General features: G+C 47.6%; 1 protein-coding gene across 2 annotated transcripts in view; it reads left to right on the top strand.

The window, feature by feature from the left end:
- UVH1 (Restriction endonuclease, type II-like superfamily protein) overlaps nucleotides 1-19,133 on the top strand; it is a 28,317-nt gene extending 9,184 nt beyond the window's left edge. The window contains exons 4-8 of one of the 2 annotated variants that reach the window (XM_086812596.1): nucleotides 17,566-17,676; nucleotides 17,784-17,841; nucleotides 17,950-18,044; nucleotides 18,246-18,469; nucleotides 18,558-19,133. In XM_086812596.1, coding sequence (XP_086668722.1) covers nucleotides 17,566-17,676; nucleotides 17,784-17,841; nucleotides 17,950-18,044; nucleotides 18,246-18,469; nucleotides 18,558-18,768 — 699 coding nt within the window. In that variant the 3' untranslated portion in view covers nucleotides 18,769-19,133. Of the gene's footprint in view, nucleotides 1-17,565; nucleotides 17,677-17,783; nucleotides 18,045-18,245; nucleotides 18,470-18,557 lie in introns of both variants that reach the window. The other variant, XM_086812595.1, reaches the window with a different exon arrangement.
- Nucleotides 19,134-20,279: the final 1,146 nt, after the last annotated feature.

Genomic DNA, 20,279 nt, shown 5'->3' with positions numbered 1-20,279 from the left:
TGTAATAATTTGGAAGAATATAACAAGAAATTTTGGGATGCTCTGCTACCGGTCACATCCTTTAGGCCCGTGTCATTGGTTGAGCAGATAGAGACTTATTGTTGTGGGTTACCCAAGGAGCTTCGAGATTATTGCATCAAAACAAAGGTCATTAATATGACTCAGATGATAGAAAATGCTCAGATTGGATATGCCATGCTTACTGGTCAGATGTCAGGATTCAAGGATCAATGTCTCTTCTCCAAGAAAGCATCAAAGGAGTCGAAAGAGACCAAGAACACTGAACCATGAGAGAAGGGGCAATCCAAGAAGAGAAAATTTTAGTCCTTACCTCAAAGGAAAGAGCTTATAGCTGGCAACAAATGTTTCTCCTGTGGAGAAGCAAGGCATCGGTATTATAGGTGTCCGAAGAGAGCACCTAAAAACGTAGATGATTCACAGGTCGAGCCTAAAGCAAAGAAACAGAAACTGTTTGTTGGACTAGTACCTGACTTGATAGGGATGAAGCAAGGGGATGCATCTTCAGAGTTATGTAGAGCATGGGGAAGACTTCGAGATCAAGAGGTTTTGATCTTTTTCGATCCTGGGGCTCGTGCAAACTTCATCACCCCCGAGCTTGCAACAAAGTTGGGCATCAAACCAGAGGAGATGGGTGTATTACATGAGGCTACTTTGGCTTGTCCTGGACATTTGGTTGAGGTTACTCCGATCATTGGGAAATTGCGTCTCAGTGTGCAGACTTACACGGATAGAGAGGGTGCAGACTTACACGGATAGAGAGGATTACTTCTTCATACCTTGGTTTTGTTCCGTGTGTGGGCTTGCCTGGAAGCATTGGTCAAGACTAGTGAAGGTTCAAGGGACCAAATGGTGACAACTATCACATGAGCTGCATCATCTCTCCTCACTCTAGCAGGTGGCCTTAAAGCTACCGTAAAAAAATAGTTCTAATGGATGCACGTGGAGGTTTTATGGGGAATCTTGGGTTCGGTTTGTTGCAAGAGAGAGAGGGAAAGAAGCTGTATTAAGTGTGGTGGAAGATGTATAAAACATCACCAATGTGTCATGGAGTCGGGAATTATGTCACCTATCACAGGCTCAACATTAGAGCAGAAGCTTTTTGATCTCATAGGAAGATAGTCAAACAATTATGTAACTCTATCGGTGTATGACGCTGATCATGATACAGATCTGATGAGATGCCTTCTCCATCGTATCCGAGGTTTTGGCACATTGTGCAAGTCATCTGGGGGTGCCAGAGGCAGCTAGCCAGCTGGATGTAGGGATGAGGGTGCCTTGTGGTTGTGGTTGCTCTATCAGTGCTCTTTTGCATTGATCTGCTCTTGGCTGTGCTGTTTTTGTCTCCCCATATGTCTCATTGGTTTGATCTTTATGTCATGTGCAAGACATGTGCAGGGGTGATCTCAGAGCTAATCCTAAAGGGCAACAGATAAAAGAACAAGATAAGAACTTGATTTTGGAGCATGTGCTGCTTGAGTGGGCAGGGAAAGACTTGTGGAGGACACTAGAAGGCTGTCGGCCAGTGTTAGAAGGAGACACCAGTCGGCTGCAATATTTTTGGGAATGTGTGTCCAGGACCTGGCCGACCAGCAGTCAGCCAGTCGGCTAGGACTTCCCAAGGCCTATTTAAGGCACATGCTGTTCATCCGGTCTTGGATTGGGTCCTAGATTTAGGGATAGATTAGGTTTTACACCTTTTCATGAAGGCAGGCAGGGGCTGCAAGATTTTGTACTACCTTTTGTACATTATGTATATATTGAATACTCAGCGCTCTCTCTCTCTTCTCTCTTTTGCATGCGTTTTTGTAACATGCGGAAGCTTCGTGGTCAAATCGGTAACTTCAATGCTTAGAATTCAGCAATCTTTCATGACGAATATAACGCACAAAGCTGAAGTAGATGTGCAGAAAATAGAGAGAGAGAGAGAGACAGAGAGAGAGAGAGGAGAGAAGAGGACACAATATTGGGTCCCGAATACCCAATATAGAGAGAGACAGAGAGAGAGAGAGGGAGAAGAGGACACAATATTGGGTCCCGAATACCCTCTTAAGGGTCCCCACAACAAATATTGTATTTGCTTTATCAGAATGATGCAAATCAGCAAAATAAAGACTCAAATCTTAACCTTCAATGTCACCTTGATTGGAGCTTCCCCTTGGCTGTCCTGGCCCTTGGAAGGCAGCAATCCTTTGTGAAATATGAGATGAATGAATCGTTTCTTGGCTGGAGTATATATACTCCCAAAAGCACTCAGTTGGCCAGCAGAAAAGTCCTCAACGACTTGCTGAATAAGCATTTAATGCTTATATTTTCAGCGTTTCACATTGTGGGCTTCTGCCCTCCCTTCGCTTTTGTCCAGTCACCAATTTGGGGCTGTGAAGCCTGCACATGGGCTGTTGGGCTGCTGGGCAGCCTGTGTGGGCTGTCCCACACCTGGCTGACAGGCCCTATAGGGCGTGGGCCCAATCGGCTGGCTGTCTACTGGCCAAAGGGCTGGCTGACAGCCCCTTCCAGCCCAAGTCATGGCTGGTGGGTAGAGCCGGGGCCCTCCTGGCCCCTTGGGGGTGGTTCTACACCTCCCCACGCTAAGAGGTTGGTCTTAGTCTTGAGGTAGCCCTATGGGCTGGCCCTATCTGCAAACTTGCATGCCTATACAGTGGTCTAGCATCCAGTTGCAAACTAGATGCACAGAACAACTGACATCATTCCAGAGGGAGACTCACAGTGCAGACTAGCACTGCATCATGTGCAGGACAATGCACACTTGATCTCAGACGCACAGAGTGGAGCCCTGGCTGACTCGTCCCTAACTGGGCTCATATGGAACCAGTTTTCCACTCTAGGTCCTACACCTTCTTGTAGTCCATGTGGCATCCAAGTGCGGGCTGCACGTGACAGTTTTGCATCAGCATGTTCCAAGTTGGTGTTTAGGGCTGAAAGAAGACTCCCAGAGCTTCTGCATGTGACATTGGTATCGGAGCATTAGGCTCAGCAAGGCTAAACACTGATTTAGTCCCAGATGAAGGTGTGCATGTCCAAGGTGCAGGAAAGTCCAAAGGTGCAAGGCCCAAGGAAAGGAACACAAGACATGGAAGAAATTCCTAGGAGGTTGGTTGGTGGTGTAACGGTGTTCCACAAGACTCAAGGGGAATGGCAATCTTGTGAGTCGGGTGCCACTTGGGGCGCACCAAAAAAGGCTTTCAGGCAACGGTTCCAAGGGAGGATGATCCTCCAAGGGGTGGAGTGAGTGTGAGACTACTCAGGAAAGAAGACTAGAGACAATGTTCAGGGACAGGGCAGGAATGCAAAGGGGACAAGATGGAACAGATACATAGATCTTCATTAGAGTTGGAGTGGATTTGGAGACCGGGTAGGCTTTTTAGTGAAAAGGTTGCCAGGAAGGGAAGGATGACAGGGGGGACTCCATGAATAGACAATGGGATGATGACAGTCATCCAAGAACAGAAGTTGGAACCCCGTCATCAAGTTTAGCAAAGGGGGATGTCATGTGCAGGGGTGATCTTAGAGCTAATTCTGAAGGGCAACATATAAAAGAACCAGATAAGAACCTGATTTTGGAGCATGTGCTGCTTGAGTGGGTAGGGAAAGACCTGTGGAGGACACCAGAAGGCTGTCGGCCAGTGCTGGAAGGAGACAGTTGGCGGCTACAGTATTTTTGGGAATATGTGTCCAGGATTTGGCCGACTTTTAGTCGGCCAGTCCACTAGGACTTCTCGAGGCCTATTTAAGGTGCATGTTGCTCCATAACTCATTCAATCCAGTTTTGGACTGGGTCCTAGATTTAGGGATAGATTAGGTTTTACACTTTTTCATGAAGGTAGCCAAGGGCTGCAAGATTTTGTACCACCTTTTTGTACATTATGAATATACTGAATATTCTGTTAGTAGTCATCTCCTGTCTGTATAGTATACACCAGGGCCTTTGTTGTGGGTCTGCTTGCCCATTGTAGGTGTTCCCCCATTTTTCCTCACTTTTCATAGTATTTTGTCATTTTTTCTAGGTGTGGGAGGGCTGTCGGTTGTATCTTCTGCTAGCCGACTGATCTCGTGCTACCCGACCTGTTTTACAGTGTTGGCCAACTGTGCTTTTTTGCTTGTCGTGAGCATCCATGCTGTTGTCGGCTGTTTATGGGGTGGCCGACCAGTAGCTTGGGGCCATATAAATTGGCCCTAGTCCCCCACACTTCCATTGTATCATTTTCGGGATTTTCCAGTGTATATAGCGACTTTATAAAGCTTCTCTCTCCCTCTCTCATCTGCGTTTTACTCTCTATAGTAGTTGTCTTCATTTCTGCTGTGCATTCTGACATGGTATCAGAGCCCCACGTGGCTTGAAGCTTGGAGACAGTGAGACCTTGAGGGTTTGCTGATTTGTGGTGCTGATTGGAGATTGCTTGGGTTGTTCGGGAGTTGGAGATCGGGTAGAAGGCGGCCATCACCGTTGGACAGCTACCTTGCTTACTATTTGCAGCCTCTTCATTTTTTTTCCCACCCACCCTCCCTTCACAAGACCTTCTAAACCCTTGAGATGGCTGAGAAGTGTCAGAATGCACAGCGGAAATGAAGACAACTGCTGTAGAGAGCAATACACAGTTGAAAGAGAGAGAAGCTCTGTAACTCTGCTATATACATCAATAAAATCCCAAAAAATATACAAGATAGAGGGTGGGGGCAAGGGGCCATTTTATATGGCCCCTGGTTGCTGGTCGGCTAGCCCATAATCAGCCGACAGCAGCCCTGGCTGCCCATGACCAGCAAAATGTCAGCCGGCCAGTATAAACCTAGTCGGGTAGCACCAAAACCGTCGGGCAGCAAGAAAACACAGTCGGCCAGCATCTGGGGGTAGTCGACAACCCATCCACTCCTCTAGAAAAATAGAAAAAAATATACGGAGAGTGAGGAAAAATGGGAAGACACTAAAAGGGGCAGGCACACCCATAACCAGAGGCCTTGACATAGTGTACAGACAGGAGATGATTGCTAACAGTCCCTCTCAGCTCCTGGATGTGAAACAAACCCAGTGAGTTGGAGTGCCGCCAGAGCATAGCCTGAGGTAGAGACTTCGTGAAGAGGTCCGTCGCATTGTCCTCCGTTGAACAATAAAGAAGCAAGATGTCACCAACCAAGATCTTCTCACGAACAAAGTGATATTGTATCTCTATGTGCTTGGTCCGGGCATGGAAGACCGGGTTCTGAGCAATAGCGATACAGCTTTGGTTATCACACTGGATGACCGTGGGCTCCTTCCGTGAAAAACCAATCTCGCTAAGCAACCTCCGCAACCACACAACCTCGCAAGCAGCCCGGTACTTTGCCTCTGTTGACGACAAAGTTGGCTGCCTCTTACTGCTCCATGAAACAGCTCTTGAGCCGAGGGTAAAACTGTAGCTTGATGTAGATCTTCTCTCCTCCCCAATTTGAGTCACTCCAACCTTGGAGTCGAACTCGTTCCTTCGTTTCACCTCCAGTGGTGTAGAAGAGTCCAAGATCCTTCGTACCCTGAAAATATTGCAAGATCCGCAATCCTGCGTCCCAATGAGACTTCAACGGCATCTGTAAAAACGAGCTCAACAGCTCCACAGGAAAGCTCAAGTCCAATCTGGTGTTTAGCAACCACATCAATGAACCAACCAGCTTCTGGTACAGAGAGGCATCAACTGGCTCACAAGGATCATTAACTGTAAGTTTTGTGTTCGGGTCGATCGGTGTCGTGATAGGCTTGCAGTTCTCCATCCCAAAGGTCTCAAGTAACTCATGGACATACAGCTGTTGAGAGACAAAGAACCCTCTCTTGGTCTGCCAGATCTCAAATCCCAAGAAGAAGTGGAGTAAGCCTAAAAAGGTGAATTTGGGCATGTTCCTGGATTCATCTAGGTATATAATTAAGCCGTATTAACGGACATGCAGAGTTCACATTGTGAAGTTTTCATCCGAGTTGTGGCTAGTTGATATTGTGCTTATTCTTTCTATCTTTAGCGGTGCATTTACCCTATCAACTACTTATTTGTTGTACTAATTCTTTCTATTTGCTACTTCCCTTAGTGCTAGGCTTCATTATGGCCGAGTCTGCCCTGCATCCCCGGAGGTTTGATAGAAATTCAGTACGAAGGGCTGTGTGAATATATGCTCGTGTGTGTGTGTGTGTGTGGAGTGCGTGTGTGAGACCATATCTTGATACAGAGTTCTACACCCACTACTGGGCACTGATGACATTAGTGGGGGTGTCGTAGTATCTAGTACATACTATGCATAATGGAGTTGATAGTTATATAGTCTTGTGGGTTGACTACCATGAGTATATAACATGCATGTTCCTAAAAGGTGAATTTGGACATGCATTTTCCTAAAAGGTGAATTTGGGCATGTTCTTGGATTCATCTAGGTATATATATATATATCTCAAACTCCTTTGACAAGGCAGCCTTCGTCACTGCAATATGCTCCACATGACCGCCAGTGAGAATGAGGTCATCCACATAAAGGATGATCAACGTGACCATGCCGCGTTCCCGAAAGAGAGAGAGATTAGGATATGCAACTGATCTCTGAAATCCAGTCCGTAGAAAGAAGGAATCAATCTTTTGATTCCAAGTCATGGGAGCTTGCTTAAGACCATACAAGGCCTTCCGCAACCTGTAAACCATTCCCTTTAATCTTGGAATCTCAAAGCCTGGAGGCTACTCAACATTCACCTCCTCTTGCAGGTCACCATTAAGGAATGCATATTTCACATCCATCTGAAATACGGGCCACGACTGAGAAGGAGCAAGTGCAAGAATGGTCCGAATCGTGGTCATCCTCGCTATTAGTGCAAAGGTATTCTCATAGTCGATGCCAGGCCGCTGAGCATAACCCTTAACCACAAGTCTGGCTTTGTGTTTGTCCACCGATCCATCTGACGTATACTTGGTCTTAAAGACCCACTTGACACCAATGACAGACTGTTTCGACGGCCTTAGAACCAACTTCCAAGTTCTATTCTTCTCTATGGCATCTAGTTCCACCTACATGGCTTTCTTCCATGTATCGTGTGCAAGGGCTTCCTTGGCGAAAGTGGGCTCTTTGTCCTGCATGATACGAGACATCAAAGCATAGTTTACCTGTAAAAGCTTCACTGAACAACTTTTATCACGAACTCTATGCGATCGTCAAGGTCCATCCTCTGTGGTCCTTTTGGAGGGAAGCTCCGTAACACGTGACTCTTGAAGGGTGTCTACCAACCACCTGGGTACTCGAATAGAACGCGGAGCCTCCTGTTGTTGCGGGGGCTCATCTCCAGCTGCGGGCTCAAATTCCTCAACTGACTGAGGCTGTAGTTGGAACAATCGACTGGGAATCATCATCAGAATCATATGGGTCTCCAAGAAGCACATCACTCCCAAACACACGGAAATAGGAGACATCTGGTTTCCTGCCAAAATATGCCTCAAAGGGAGTCATGTTCGGTACTGAAGTCGTCGGAGAACGGTTGAGGATATGGACAGCCGTAGTCACAGCCTCTCCCCAAAGTGGACGAGGAAGATCACGATGCTTTAGCATCGTCCTCACCTATAACATGCGGAAGCTTCGGGGGAGATCGGTAACTTCAATGCTCAGAAATCAGCTCACACTTTTCGCGACGGAATTAACGCACAAAACTGAATGAAGATGTGCAAAAAATAGAGAGAGAGAGGGAGAGAGGAGAGGACACAGTATTGGGTCCCAAATACCCTCTATAGGGCCCCCACCACGAATGGTGTATTTGCTTTATTAGAATGATGTAAATCTGAAAGAAAATACAGGAAAACTTGATCTTTCTTGGCTGAGATAACTCTGCCCTTGACCTGTAGTCCTTCATCCCCTTTGCGTTAGCAAGCCCTTGGCTGTCCTGGCCCTTTGGTTGCTTTAGCTCTTGGTGAATTATGAGATAACACAATGGAATGGGGCCTCAACTATTTATACTACCACTAAAAAGCAGTCGGCTAGCTTAAGTTCAGGCGGCCAGCTTTAATTCTGCCCACGACTGAATAATCAGCATTAAATGCTGAATAAAAGCCATAAATTGCTGTGCATCTTTTCCCTTGGCTGGTTGGCACTAGGCGCTTGATTCATCACAGATCTTGGCATTGTATGCAGGCTGTTTGGAGCCTGGGCAGCCTATATGGGCTGCCCCATACTTGCCCTTACAGCCATAAATAGGCTGTACAGCCTGTATGCTTCCCCTAGCCTGCCCCTAGGGCTGTCACAGCCCTCCATGGCCTATCCATGGCTGGTGGGTACAACCAGGGCCTTCCTGGCCCTCATGGGGGTGGTTTACCCTATCCCCATGCCCACACAAGGACTTGGGGTAGCCCTATGGGCTGGCCCCTTTTCCTAAAAGCAAACCCTAACTATCTACACAATGATCTGGCATCCAGTACCATACCAGATACACAGAATCACTGACATCATTCCAGAGGGAGACTCACAGTGCGGACTAGCACTGTTTCATGTGTAGGACAGTGCACACTTGACCTTGGACTCCTGTGCAGGACAATGCACACCTGACCTCGGACGACCAGGATGGAACCCTGGCTGACTCGTCCCGGACTGGGCTCACATGGGACCAGTTTACCATCCCAGGTCCTGCACCTTCTGTATAGATATGTCGACGTGGCATCCAAGTGCGGGATGCACGTGACATCGCCATCTCCACCACAATCTTGTTCTTTCACCCAACTACTCCATTCTTAGAAGGCGAACCGGTATTGGCCAGCTCCCGCTTGATGCCATGTTCCGCACAAAACCGCACGAATGCATTGGAAGAAAACTCTCCTCCTTTGTCAGCCCTAAGAGTCTTTATCTGCAAGCCACAATCTTTCTCCACCATCACATGCCACTACTTGAACCGAGCAAAAGCTTGGTCTCTCTGTGAAAGAAAATAAACCCAACTGAATCTGCTACAGTCATCGACAAGCAGCATGAAATACAAATAACCTCCCAGGGATGACGTTTGCATAGCTCCATTGACTTAATCTGCTTACAGTAATCAACAAGCAACATGAAATACAAAGAACCTCCCAAGGATGACGTTTGCATAGGTCCACACAAGTCAGTGTGTACCAACTCCAAAGGTTTCGAAGCCCGCTTGGAAGCTTGCTTCGGAAAAGATTTCTTGTGCTACTTACCAAGAATGCAAGAACTACAATGTCCTTGCTTGCTGCCAACATCTGGCAAGCCAACCACCATCTAGTCCCAGAAAGCTCGCCGCAACGCATCCACATTCAAGTGGCCGAACCGAAAGTGCCACAAATCACCAATTTGAGAACCTGTCAATGAGGAGAGTGTCAGAATATGCAGCGGAGATGATGACCAAGCCTGGGAACACAAGAGCAAAAGCAAAAACGCAGGTAGAAAAAACAGCACAAGAGAGAGACAGATGTAGGCGTGTAACTCTGCTCTATATACACAAGAAGATCCCGAGATATGATACAAATAAGGCATGGGGGCTCAGGAGCTATATATACTCCCCTAGAGGGCAGTCGGCCAGCATCAGGAAAGCCCACGACTGAGGAATATGTCCACGACTGCTGAAAATAGCAGTCGGCCAGCTACAGATGCCTCTGCCTAGACAGAACAAGTCGGCCAGCACTCTGACAGCCCACGACTGATGTAGATCCGGTCGGCCAGCTTCAGAGTGCTCCTGGCATCACCTGGCAGCCCTCCCAAGCCTCAGAAAAAAATGGGAAAAAATGAGGGAAAAATACGGAGAGTGGGGAAAAATGGGAAAACACCTCATAAGGGCGGGCACACCCACAACAAAGGCCCTGGTGTAAAAACTGGACAGGAGATGACTTCTAACACCCCCTCTCAGCTCCTGGCTGTGTGACCAACCACTGGGAGCTGGGGTGCCGCCTGAGCAAATCCTGAGAGCGACTTCGTGAAGAGGTCCACCGTACTGTCCTCCGTCGAACAGAACTCCAGCAAGATGTCATCAGCAACGATCTGTTCACGAACAAAGTGCCTCTGGATGACCATGGGTTCCTCCAATGGAAGCCCAAACCTGCAATGTAACCTCCTCCTGCTCCGTAAAACTGCTCCTGGGTCATAAGTAGATCTCCTCGTGTCCGGATCTCCTCCCCAAACCGAGTCACTCCAACCGTGGAGTCGGACTCCATCCAACAATCCCCCTCCTGTGTACAAGAGTCCATGATCCTTCGCATGTCGCAGAAACCACAGGAAACGCGATCCTGCCTCCCAAAGAGACATCTGCAACCAAGAGCTCAACCGCCTCATCAGGAAGCTCCCGTCCAATCCGGTGTCCATCAACCAGATCAATGAACCAGACAGCTTCTGAGTCACAGAGACATCACACTGCTCACAAGGATCAACACCTGGTACGGTGCATAAACAAGTCCTGGAAACCTGATGAAACCTGTCAACCACCCCCTCTGAATCCGGAACCACAAAGCCTGGAGAAACCACCTCCTTCTGCAAGTAAGCACCTGTCACCTGCCTGGCTTTCCGAAAGGTCCCCGTGGAAAGAACATCCTCAACTACTGGAAGTTCTATGTCCCGAACACGACGAGACATCAGAGCATAAGTGACCTGTTCAGCTTCCTCTGACTCACGAACACAAGAACTACCAACCTCAGTACTGGGAAGTTCCTGACAACTGCTGCCATCTACTGGTAAGCTATCCACCACCTGGTCTCGGAAAGCTCGCACCTGCAGCGTATCCACACTTGAGTAGCCATTACCAGACTGCCACTCATCACAATCTTGAGGACCTGGGAGAGAGAGTGCTGAAAGCCTGTAGACTCCATTCTCCACTCCTCCTTCCCAAACCACTTGGCCTATTGCTTTGTCCCGGAGAGCAACAAAATGCTCATCAAACTCCACCCGTACGACAGTCTTGCAAACCTGATGCATTGACAACAGATGAAAACCAAGTGCCGGAACAAACAACACCTGGGAGGAGTGCTTCCCCCCTCTGCCATCGGGAACTATCTCCATCCTGCCCTCACTGTGAACTGGGATAGTGGACGTATCCCCAGTAAGAATATGACCAGAAAGCCTGCAGAGATCCTGTAAACCGGAACGGGAAGGAGTCATGTGCCTGGAAGCACCACTATCGAGAATCCATTCCCGAGTATCCGTTGCGGAGAGTCCTCCAATCTCCTCCCTGCCTGAAGAAAATGAAACATCGATGTCCATCACCTCCAGGTGCACAAAGGCCGGAGTTTTCATGATTGCTAAGGAGTCTTCACCCTTCTCGGTCTTCCGCTTGGGACACTGCCTCCAGTAGTGGCCTTTCTCGCCACAATCATTACAGGTCCTCTCTGCCTTTAGCTTCTCGCGGTCACTAACGGACATCTTCTCAGAAGACTTCTCCGACGAAGCCTTCCCCTTGCCCGTGTTACGGCCTTTCGACCGTTGGCCAGTAAAGGCCTCCGAACCTCCACCCTGAGGAGGGTTCGTAAATCGTTCCTCCTGGTCCAAGACCATGGGCACAAGCTCCTCCCACGTGATGGTGCTGAGCTTGCCACTGGTAATCAACGACGAGTAAAATGCTGAGTACGAAGAGGGCAAATGTGACAGCAACGTTATGGCCATGTCCTCTGACGATATCTCCTTCCCAGCCTGAAGAACTTCCTGCTGAAGAGCCTGCAGCTTGTTAATATGCTCCCGCATCGTCGACGACTTTGCAGGGCTCATAACCCGCATCTGTACTTCCAAGGAAATCCTCTTCATGGGCGATACCCTGTTGTAAAGTGAGGCCAAATGCTGCCATATACCTCTGGCCAGCGTCATGTGCTTGACATGATTGATTACCTGCGGTGTGCAGTTGAGGAAAATAAACGAACGGACCCTGGCGTTGACGCGATCCCACATCTGCGTCTGGGCCTCCCGGTCCTTTCGGGTTGACGGTAACTCCCCTTCCTCTACTTCCGGCCGTGGAACACCAACAACGACAAAATCGGCGAGGTCGTAAGACTCCAGAACGGATTCCATCATCACCTTCCATATGCCGTAGTTGCTCCCGTCCAACTGACGGTCCACCGGGAACGTGGGGAGTGTCGGGATCTTCACATGTCTCTCGGCCATCTCTAACAGATCTGCCATAGCGGGGATGTACTCTGAAAAAGGGTGGGTGGGTGGGAACAAAGAAGAACTGATACCTGCAAGTGGCTGTCCAGCAAATCAGCCCGCCTTCCTCTTGCTTCTCCTCTTCCCGATCAGCCCAAAACAGTCCACCAATCAGCCACAAAAACAGCCCCCTCTTGCTCACACAAATCCCAAGACCTATCTAGAGCCTAGGGCTCTGATACCATGTCAGAATATGCAGCGGAGATGATGACCAAGCCTGGGAACACAAGAGCAAAAGCAAAAACGCAGGTAGAAAAAACAGCACAAGAGAGAGACAGATGTAGGCGTGTAACTCTGCTCTATATACACAAGAAGATCCCGAGATATGATACAAATAAGGCATGGGGGCTCAGGAGCTATATATACTCCCCTAGAGGGCAGTCGGCCAGCATCAGGAAAGCCCACGACTGAGGAATATGTCCACGACTGCTGAAAATAGCAGTCGGCCAGCTACAGATGCCTCTGCCTAGACAGAACAAGTCGGCCAGCACTCTGACAGCCCACGACTGATGTAGATCCAGTCGGCCAGCTTCAGAGTGCTCCTGGCATCACCTGGCAGCCCTCCCAAGCCTCAGAAAAAAATGGGAAAAAATGAGGGAAAAATACGGAGAGTGGGGAAAAATGGGAAAACACCTCATAAGGGCGGGCACACCCACAACAAAGGCCCTGGTGTATAAAACTGGACAGGAGATGACTTCTAACAGAGAGTGCTAAGAGTTTGTATATACCATTCTCTACTCCGCCTTCCCAAACAACTTGGCCAGTCTCGCGGTCCCGTAGAGCATAGAATGCTCCTCAAACTCCATCCGAAAGCCAGTCTTGCAAACCTCATGCACTGACAGATGAAAACCAAGTGCGGGGACATAAAGAACACGAGGAAATGCTTCCCCCCTCTGCCATCGAGAATGATCTCCATCCAGCCCTCACTGTGAATCGGTATGGTGGAATTGTCGCCAATGAAAATGCGACCTGACTGCCGTTGAAGATCCTGAAAGAAGGAGTCATGTGCCTGGAAGCACTACTATCAAGAATCCATTCGCGAGTATCCTTGGTGGTGAAGCCAACTGCCTCCTTGCTCGAAGAAGATGAAGCATCTCCAAGTGGACCAAGGCTGGAGTCTTTGCAACTGAAGCTGAAGAATCAGCACTCTTTCCAGTCCGCTTGGGACACTTCCTCCAATAGTGGCTTTCTCGCCACAGTCATTAGAGGTCCTCTCGGCCTTCAGTTTCTCACGGTTTGTCTTCTCAGAAGACTTCTCCGATGAAGACTTCCCTTTGTCCTTGTTGTTGTTGTTACGACCTTTCTACCGTTGGCCCATGATGGTGCTGAGCCTGCCATTGGTGATCAAAGAGGAGTAAAATGCTGAGTATTGAGAGGGCAAGTGTGACAACAACGTGATGTCTATATCCTCTGATGATATCTCTTTCCCGGCCTGGAGAACCTCTTGCTGAAGAGCCTGCAACTTGTTGATGTGCTTTTACATCGTCAACGACTTTGCATGATTCATCACCCGCATCTGAACTTCCAAGGAGATCCTCTTCATGGTGGGTGATACCCTGTTGTACAGAGAAGCCAAATGCTGCCAAATCCCTCTGGCCAGCGTCATATGCTTTATGTGATTGATCACTTGTGGTGTGCAATTTAGGAAGATGAAAGAACGGACGCGGGCATTAACAGGATCCCATAAGTGTGCTTGTGCCTCCCATGCCTTCCGTATGGAGGGTAACTCCCCAACCCCAATAACAATGAAATCAGCCAAGTCATAAGACTCCAAAACAGACTCCATCATCACCTTCCATATGTTGTTCTCGTCCAACTGTCGGTCCACTGGGAACGTGGGGAGTGTTGGGATCTTCCATATGCCGTAGTTGTTCCCGTCCAACTGTCGGTCCATTGGGAACGTGGGGAGTGTTGGGATCTTCACGTGCTTCTCAGCCATCTCAAGCAAATCTGCCATCTCAAGGGTTCACAAGGTCTTGTGAAGGGAGGGTGGGTGGGAATAAAGAAGAAGAAGATTCTGCAAATAGAATGCAAGGTGGCTGTCCAATTGTGATGGCCGCCTTCTACCTGATCTCCAAGTCGCGTACAGCCCAAACAGTCTCCAATTAGCACCTCAATCAGCAAACCCTCAACGTCCCACTATCTCCAAGCTTCAAGCCACGTGGGGCTCTGACACCATGTCAGAATGCACAGCGGAAATGAAGACAACTGCTGTAGAGAGCAATACATAGATGAAAGAGAGAGAGAAGCTGTGTAACTCTGCTATATACACCAATAAAATCCCAGAAAATATACAAGATAGACGGTGGGGGCAAGGGCCATTTTATATGGCCCCTTGCTACTACTGGTCGGCCAGCCTTAGCCGACAACAGCCTTGGCTTCCCATGACCAGCAAAATGTCAGTCGGCCAGTATAAACCCAGTCGGCCAGCATTGAGGAACGGGTTGGGCAGCACCTGAACAATCGGGCAGCAAGAAAACACAGTCGGCCAGCAACTAGGGGCAGTCGACAGCCCATCCACTCCTCCAGAAAAATAGAAAAATATGTACAGAGAGTGAGGAAAAATGGGAAGACACTAAAACGAGCGGGCACACCCACAACAGAGGCCCTGACATAGTGTAGAGACATGAGATGACTGCTAACAAGAAGCACGTGAAGTTCCCTACTCTCCCCACATTCTCGGTGGATCGACAATTAGACGGGAACAACTACGGAATATGGAAGGTAATGATGGAGTCTGTCTTGGAGTCTTATGACTTGGCTGATTTCATTGTGGTTGGTGTTCCACGGCCAGAGTTGGAGGACGGGGAGTTGTTACCCTCTACTTGGAAAGAACGGGAGGCTCAGGCACAGTTGTGGGATCTTGTCAATGCCTGTGTGCGTTCTTTCTTCTTCTTTAATTACACACCACAGATGATTAATCATGTAAAGCATATGACGCTGGCCAGAGGGATTCGGCAGCATTTGGCTTCTCTGTATAACAGGGTATCACCCATGAAGCGGATCTCCTTGGAAGTGCAAATGCGGGTGATGAATCCTACAAAGTCTTCGACGATGTGGGAGCACATCAACAAGTTGCAGGCTCTTCAGCAAGAGGTTCTTCAGGCTGGGAAAGAGATATCTTTAGAGGACATGGCCATCACGTTGTTGTCTCATTTGCCCTCTCAATACTTAGCATTTTACTCCTCTTTGATCACTTGTGGGAGGCTCAGCACCATCACATGGGAGGAGCTAGTGTCTATGGTCTTGGACCAGGAAGAGCGTTTTACGAACCCTCCACAGGGCGGAGGTTCTAAGGCCTTGACTGGTCAGCTTTGAAAGGCCGTAACAACAACAACAATAAGGGCAAAGGGAAGTCTTCATCAAAGAAGTCTTCATCAAAGAAGTCTTCTGAGAAGAAGCCTGATTCAGATCGTGAGAAACTGAAGGCCGAGTGGACCTGTAACGATTGTGGCGAGAAAGGTCACTATTGGAGAAAATGTCCTAAGTGGAATACCGGGAAGAGTGCCGATTCTTCAGCTTCAGTGGCCAAGACTCTCGCCTTTGTGCACTTGGAGATTTTGGACACAGATGCTTCATCTTCTTGGAGCGAGGAGGTAGTTGGCTTCAGCTTAAGGGATACTCGGGAGTGGATTCTTGATAGTGGTGCTTCTAGGCACATGACTCCTTCCTGTGAGTTCTTATAGGATCTTAAACGATAGTCAAGTCGCATTTTCATTGGTGACAATTCTACTATACAGATTCATAGTGAGGGCATGATGGAGATTATTCCTGATGGCTAAGGGGGGAAGCATTCCTCTCGTGTTCTTTACGTTCCCGCACTTGGTTTTCATCTATTGTTAGTGCATGGGGTTTGCAAGACTGGCTTCTGGGTGGAGTTTGAGGAGCATTCTGTTGCTCTATGGGACAGAGAAACATGCTAGGTTGTATGGGAAGGCGGAGTGAAGAACAGTATCTACAAACTCTCAGCTTCATGAGTTGCTTGAGGCCTTTGGGATGGAGAACTGCAAGCCTATCACGTCACCGATGGACCCGAACACGAAGCTTACGGTGAATGATCTTTGTGAGCCGGTTGATGCCTCTCTGTATTGGAAGCTTGTTGGTTCATTGATTTGGTTGCTGAACACCAGATTGGACTTGAGCTTTCCTGTGGGGTTGTTGAGCTCGTTCATGCAGACGCCTTTGAAGACTCATTGTTGGGACACAAGATTGTGGATCTTGTGGTATCTGCAGGAGGGTACGAAGGATCTTGGACTCTTCTACGACACTCCAGGGGAAACGAAGGACCGAGTCTGACTCCAAGGCTGGAGTGACTCAGATTGGGGAGGAGATCTAGACACGAGGAGATCTACACCAGGCTACGGATTTACCCTCGGCTCAGTAGCTGTTTCATGGAGCAACAAGAGGCAGCCAACAATTGCCTTGTCATCTACAGAGGCAGAGTATCAGGCTGCTTGTTGTGTTGCTTGCGAGGTTGTGTGGTTGTGGAGGTTGCTTGGCGAGATTGGGTTTCCAGAGAAGGAGCCCACAGTCATCCAGTGCGATAACCAGAGCTGCATCGCTATTGCTCGGAACCCGGTCTTCCATGCCCAGACCAAGCACATCTATACAATATCACTTTGTTCGTGAGAAGATTTTGGTTGGTGACATTTTACTTGTTTATTGTTCGACGGAGGACAATGCGGCGGACCTCTTCATGAAGTTTCTCCCTCGGGCTATGCTCAGGCAGCACTCCAGCTCACTAGGCTTGGTTCCACATCCAGGAGCTGAGAGGGGGTGTTAGCAGTCGTATCTTGCCTGTATAGTATACACCAGGGCCTTTGTTGTGGGTGTGCCCGCCCATTTTAGGTGTTCCCCCATTTATCCTGACTTTCCATAGTATTTTCCCATTTTTTCTAGCTGTGGGAGGGCTGTCAGCTGTATCTTCTGCTAGCCGATTGGTCTGGTGCTACCCGACCTGTTCTCCAGTGCTGGCCGATTGAGCTTATGCTGGCTGACTGTGCTTTTTTGCTGGTCGTGAGCATCCATGCTGCTGTCGGCTGTTTATGGGCTGGCCGACCAGCAGCCGGGGGCCATATAAATTGGCCCTGGCCCCCCACACTTCCATTGTATGATTTCCGGGATTTTCCAGTGTATATAGCGAGTTTATAGAGCTTCTCTCTCCCCCTCTCATCTGCATTTTGCTCTCTACAGCAGTTGTCTTCATTTCCGCTGTGCATTCTGACATATTCAGCTCTCTCTCTTCTCTCTCTTCTGCATGGGTTTTGCATCAGCATGTTCCAAGTTGGTGTTTAGGGCTGAAAGAAGACTCACAGAGCTTCCGCATGCGACACTTTATACCTGCAAAGAGAGAGAGAGAGAGAGAGAGAGAGAGAGAGAGAGAGGTTGGACCAAAATATTACGTGTTTATCACAGGATGGGCGATTGCTTGATACAGCTGCAAGCTCTCAGTCTCCTTCAACTTACTCTTTAAATTCTGTGACCAGAAAGGCTGGAGGCAGGAAGGGTCCTGAGAAGCAGATGCAGGTCAATTGCTGTTCACTTTTAGCCTTTACCAGTCTTTTCTTACAGCACCCTTAGTGTTTCTTGCCTTTTAAGGAATCTTTTGTTCGTCATTGGCTTAATGTATACAGGTAGTGGTTGATATGAGGGAATTTGGGAGCAGTCTTCCATGTGTCCTCCATCAGCAGGGTATGAAGATTTTGCCTGTGACCTTGGAGGTCGGAGATTACATACTTTCACCAGACGTGTGTGTGGAGCGTAAGAGTATTTCCGACTTATTTGCAAGCTTTGCATCAGGTCGTCTCTACCACCAAGCAGAAACAATGACACGCTACTACCGAATACCAGTGCTACTTATTGAGTTTTCCCAGGACAAGAGTTTTTCCTTTCAGGTGAAAGGAAATTGATTCCATGTGAATTGTGAAAATGCTGTGTGCATGCGCTAGCCTTTGTATGCCAGACAATGACGTATCCTAACACTTTGAATGATATTGACAGTATGCCCTCCCCAAATCATAGTGTTGTGAACTAGGTGATGGTTTGGTGGTCATGCAGCGCGATTGTGTTATTGACTCTATTGACCTGTTTTGCAGTCGGCGAGTGAAGTTGGAGAGGACATTGTGCCCACAAACATCGTGTCAAAGCTGTCCCTGTTGGTTCTTCATTTCCCTCGTCTGCGTATCGTGTGGTCTCGTAGTCTCCATGCAACTGCAGACATTTTCATGAATCTCAAATCTAATCAAGATGAGCCAGATGTAGACAAGGCAATGAGAGTAGGCGTGCCCACAGAAGATGGTCTTATTGAAGGTGATCTGAGGTGAGGGCTTGCTTTACCCTTTACAAATTGTAAAAGGACAAAGGTGTATTTATTTCACTATTGAGCAAGTTTGTCTTGTTCACCATAGGGCTGAAAACTATAACAGCACAGCAGTTGAATTTCTGCGAAGGCTTCCTGGAGTTACGGATGCGAATTACAGATCCTTGATGGATGGTTGCAACAGTCTAGCAGATCTTGCTTGCCTACCTTTGGAAAAGCTTTCTGAGCTTATGGGTGGTCACCGTCCTGCTCGAATGTTACGAGACTTTCTTGATGCCAAGTGTCCTACTTTCGCTTGAGATATTTGTATGTCAGTTTTAAAGATTGGTCACACAAATGTTTCAGCCCTCAGTGGGGGTGTATTTAGGCTGTCCCATCAGGGATAGATAGGCAATCTTGCACGTCCAACTCTCCACTCATTGGATGGCGGGTGATTGTTTGTACTTCATTCATTGTAATTTATGATGAGATAGAAGACGAGTGCTTTTACACCTTGAGGGTATTGCTAGTGACTGGCAGACAATCTGTTGCAGTTACTGATATCAAAATAACATGAAAGCATGTGAAGTGAGTGGAGTTGTAAAGCAATGAAATTGCAAGAGGCATAAGCTCACACTAGGTGATTACGATGTATTAGTTTGTTTGAAATTAGACCATTAAGCAATTTAAATGCCCATCTCTCTTTCTCTCTCCCCAAAGTTGACCAATAAAAACACTCTTCATGCTTTTCCTCTGTGAGTGCACTCCAGCAAAGTTGCTATTGTAAGTCATTTTGGCAATCATTTAGATACGAGCTTCAAGGTTGCTATGAGAAGTCATGCGGTTACAAGCTGCAGAAGGCATATGAGCACTCCCAAACGTGGGGTGGATGCTGGTTTGTCAGATGTGATTTAAAGTCATTTTATACGAGCTGTGAAGACACATGGAATCATGTGTGGCTAAAAGTGGTGGTTTGCTAGGTGAGATGCCTCACACCTTACCAATCCCCGCAAGGACCTGCAATGAAGCGATTTTCCTGCAGCCATGTCAGTGAACAATTCTACAACAATGTTTATGGAAGACGGGCCAAAGACATTGGGGAGAGGACAAGGGCATGCTCCATGAGGATGTGGGAAATTGAACAACACCCATTTTTTAAGGTTTGCTATGATGAGATTGAAAACCACGTGCGATTGTAAAATTTCAATGTAAGTTTGTCTTTAAAGTAACTTTGCTCTAATAGATGTTTTTAAAAGTTAATGGTAAATTTTTTTTTTGGGCTTTATGGAAATGTTACTTATTATTCATCAAATTGTAGTAATGTGTCCCCCTTTTATAGGATTTACACGTCCTCGTCTCTTATGCCCTTTATACATTAATTTTAACCATAATTGGGTAACATTACTTCCGATGCGTGGTCACCATTTTGAACCACCATTGTAACCACACCATGCGCTTAATTCGAGGTTGTAAAGTTTAATATGTTTTTGTTGTTTTCCAAACAAGTGAAATGGGCATGGAACTTATTTTTCATCAATTGTAATAATGTGTCTCCTTTTTACAAGATTTTAATGTCCTAGTCTCTTATGCCCTTTATGCCACCACAATTGGTACTTCCAAACGGTGGTCGCCACTTTGTTCCAACATTTGTAATCGTGCTATGCACTTAATGGTTATTGATCATGGGATCTAGATGAGCCTATGACGTGTGTATTGTTGGCTAAGATGGAATTTGTATATACATCTCAACTAGCTTTTGGGTCCTCGCACATACCATGTGCGGCAATTCACTTATAAATATAAGGCCATGTATATAAGACATTTGCAATAC

Source organism: Cibotium barometz, chromosome 18 (assembly GCF_041138505.1).
Source record: "Cibotium barometz isolate CiBa-2024 chromosome 18, ASM4113850v1, whole genome shotgun sequence".
NCBI classification, from domain to species: Eukaryota; Viridiplantae; Streptophyta; class Polypodiopsida; order Cyatheales; family Cibotiaceae; genus Cibotium; species Cibotium barometz.
The sequence above is the reverse complement of the archived record's forward strand: the minus strand, read 5'-3'. Positions and strand labels throughout refer to the sequence as shown.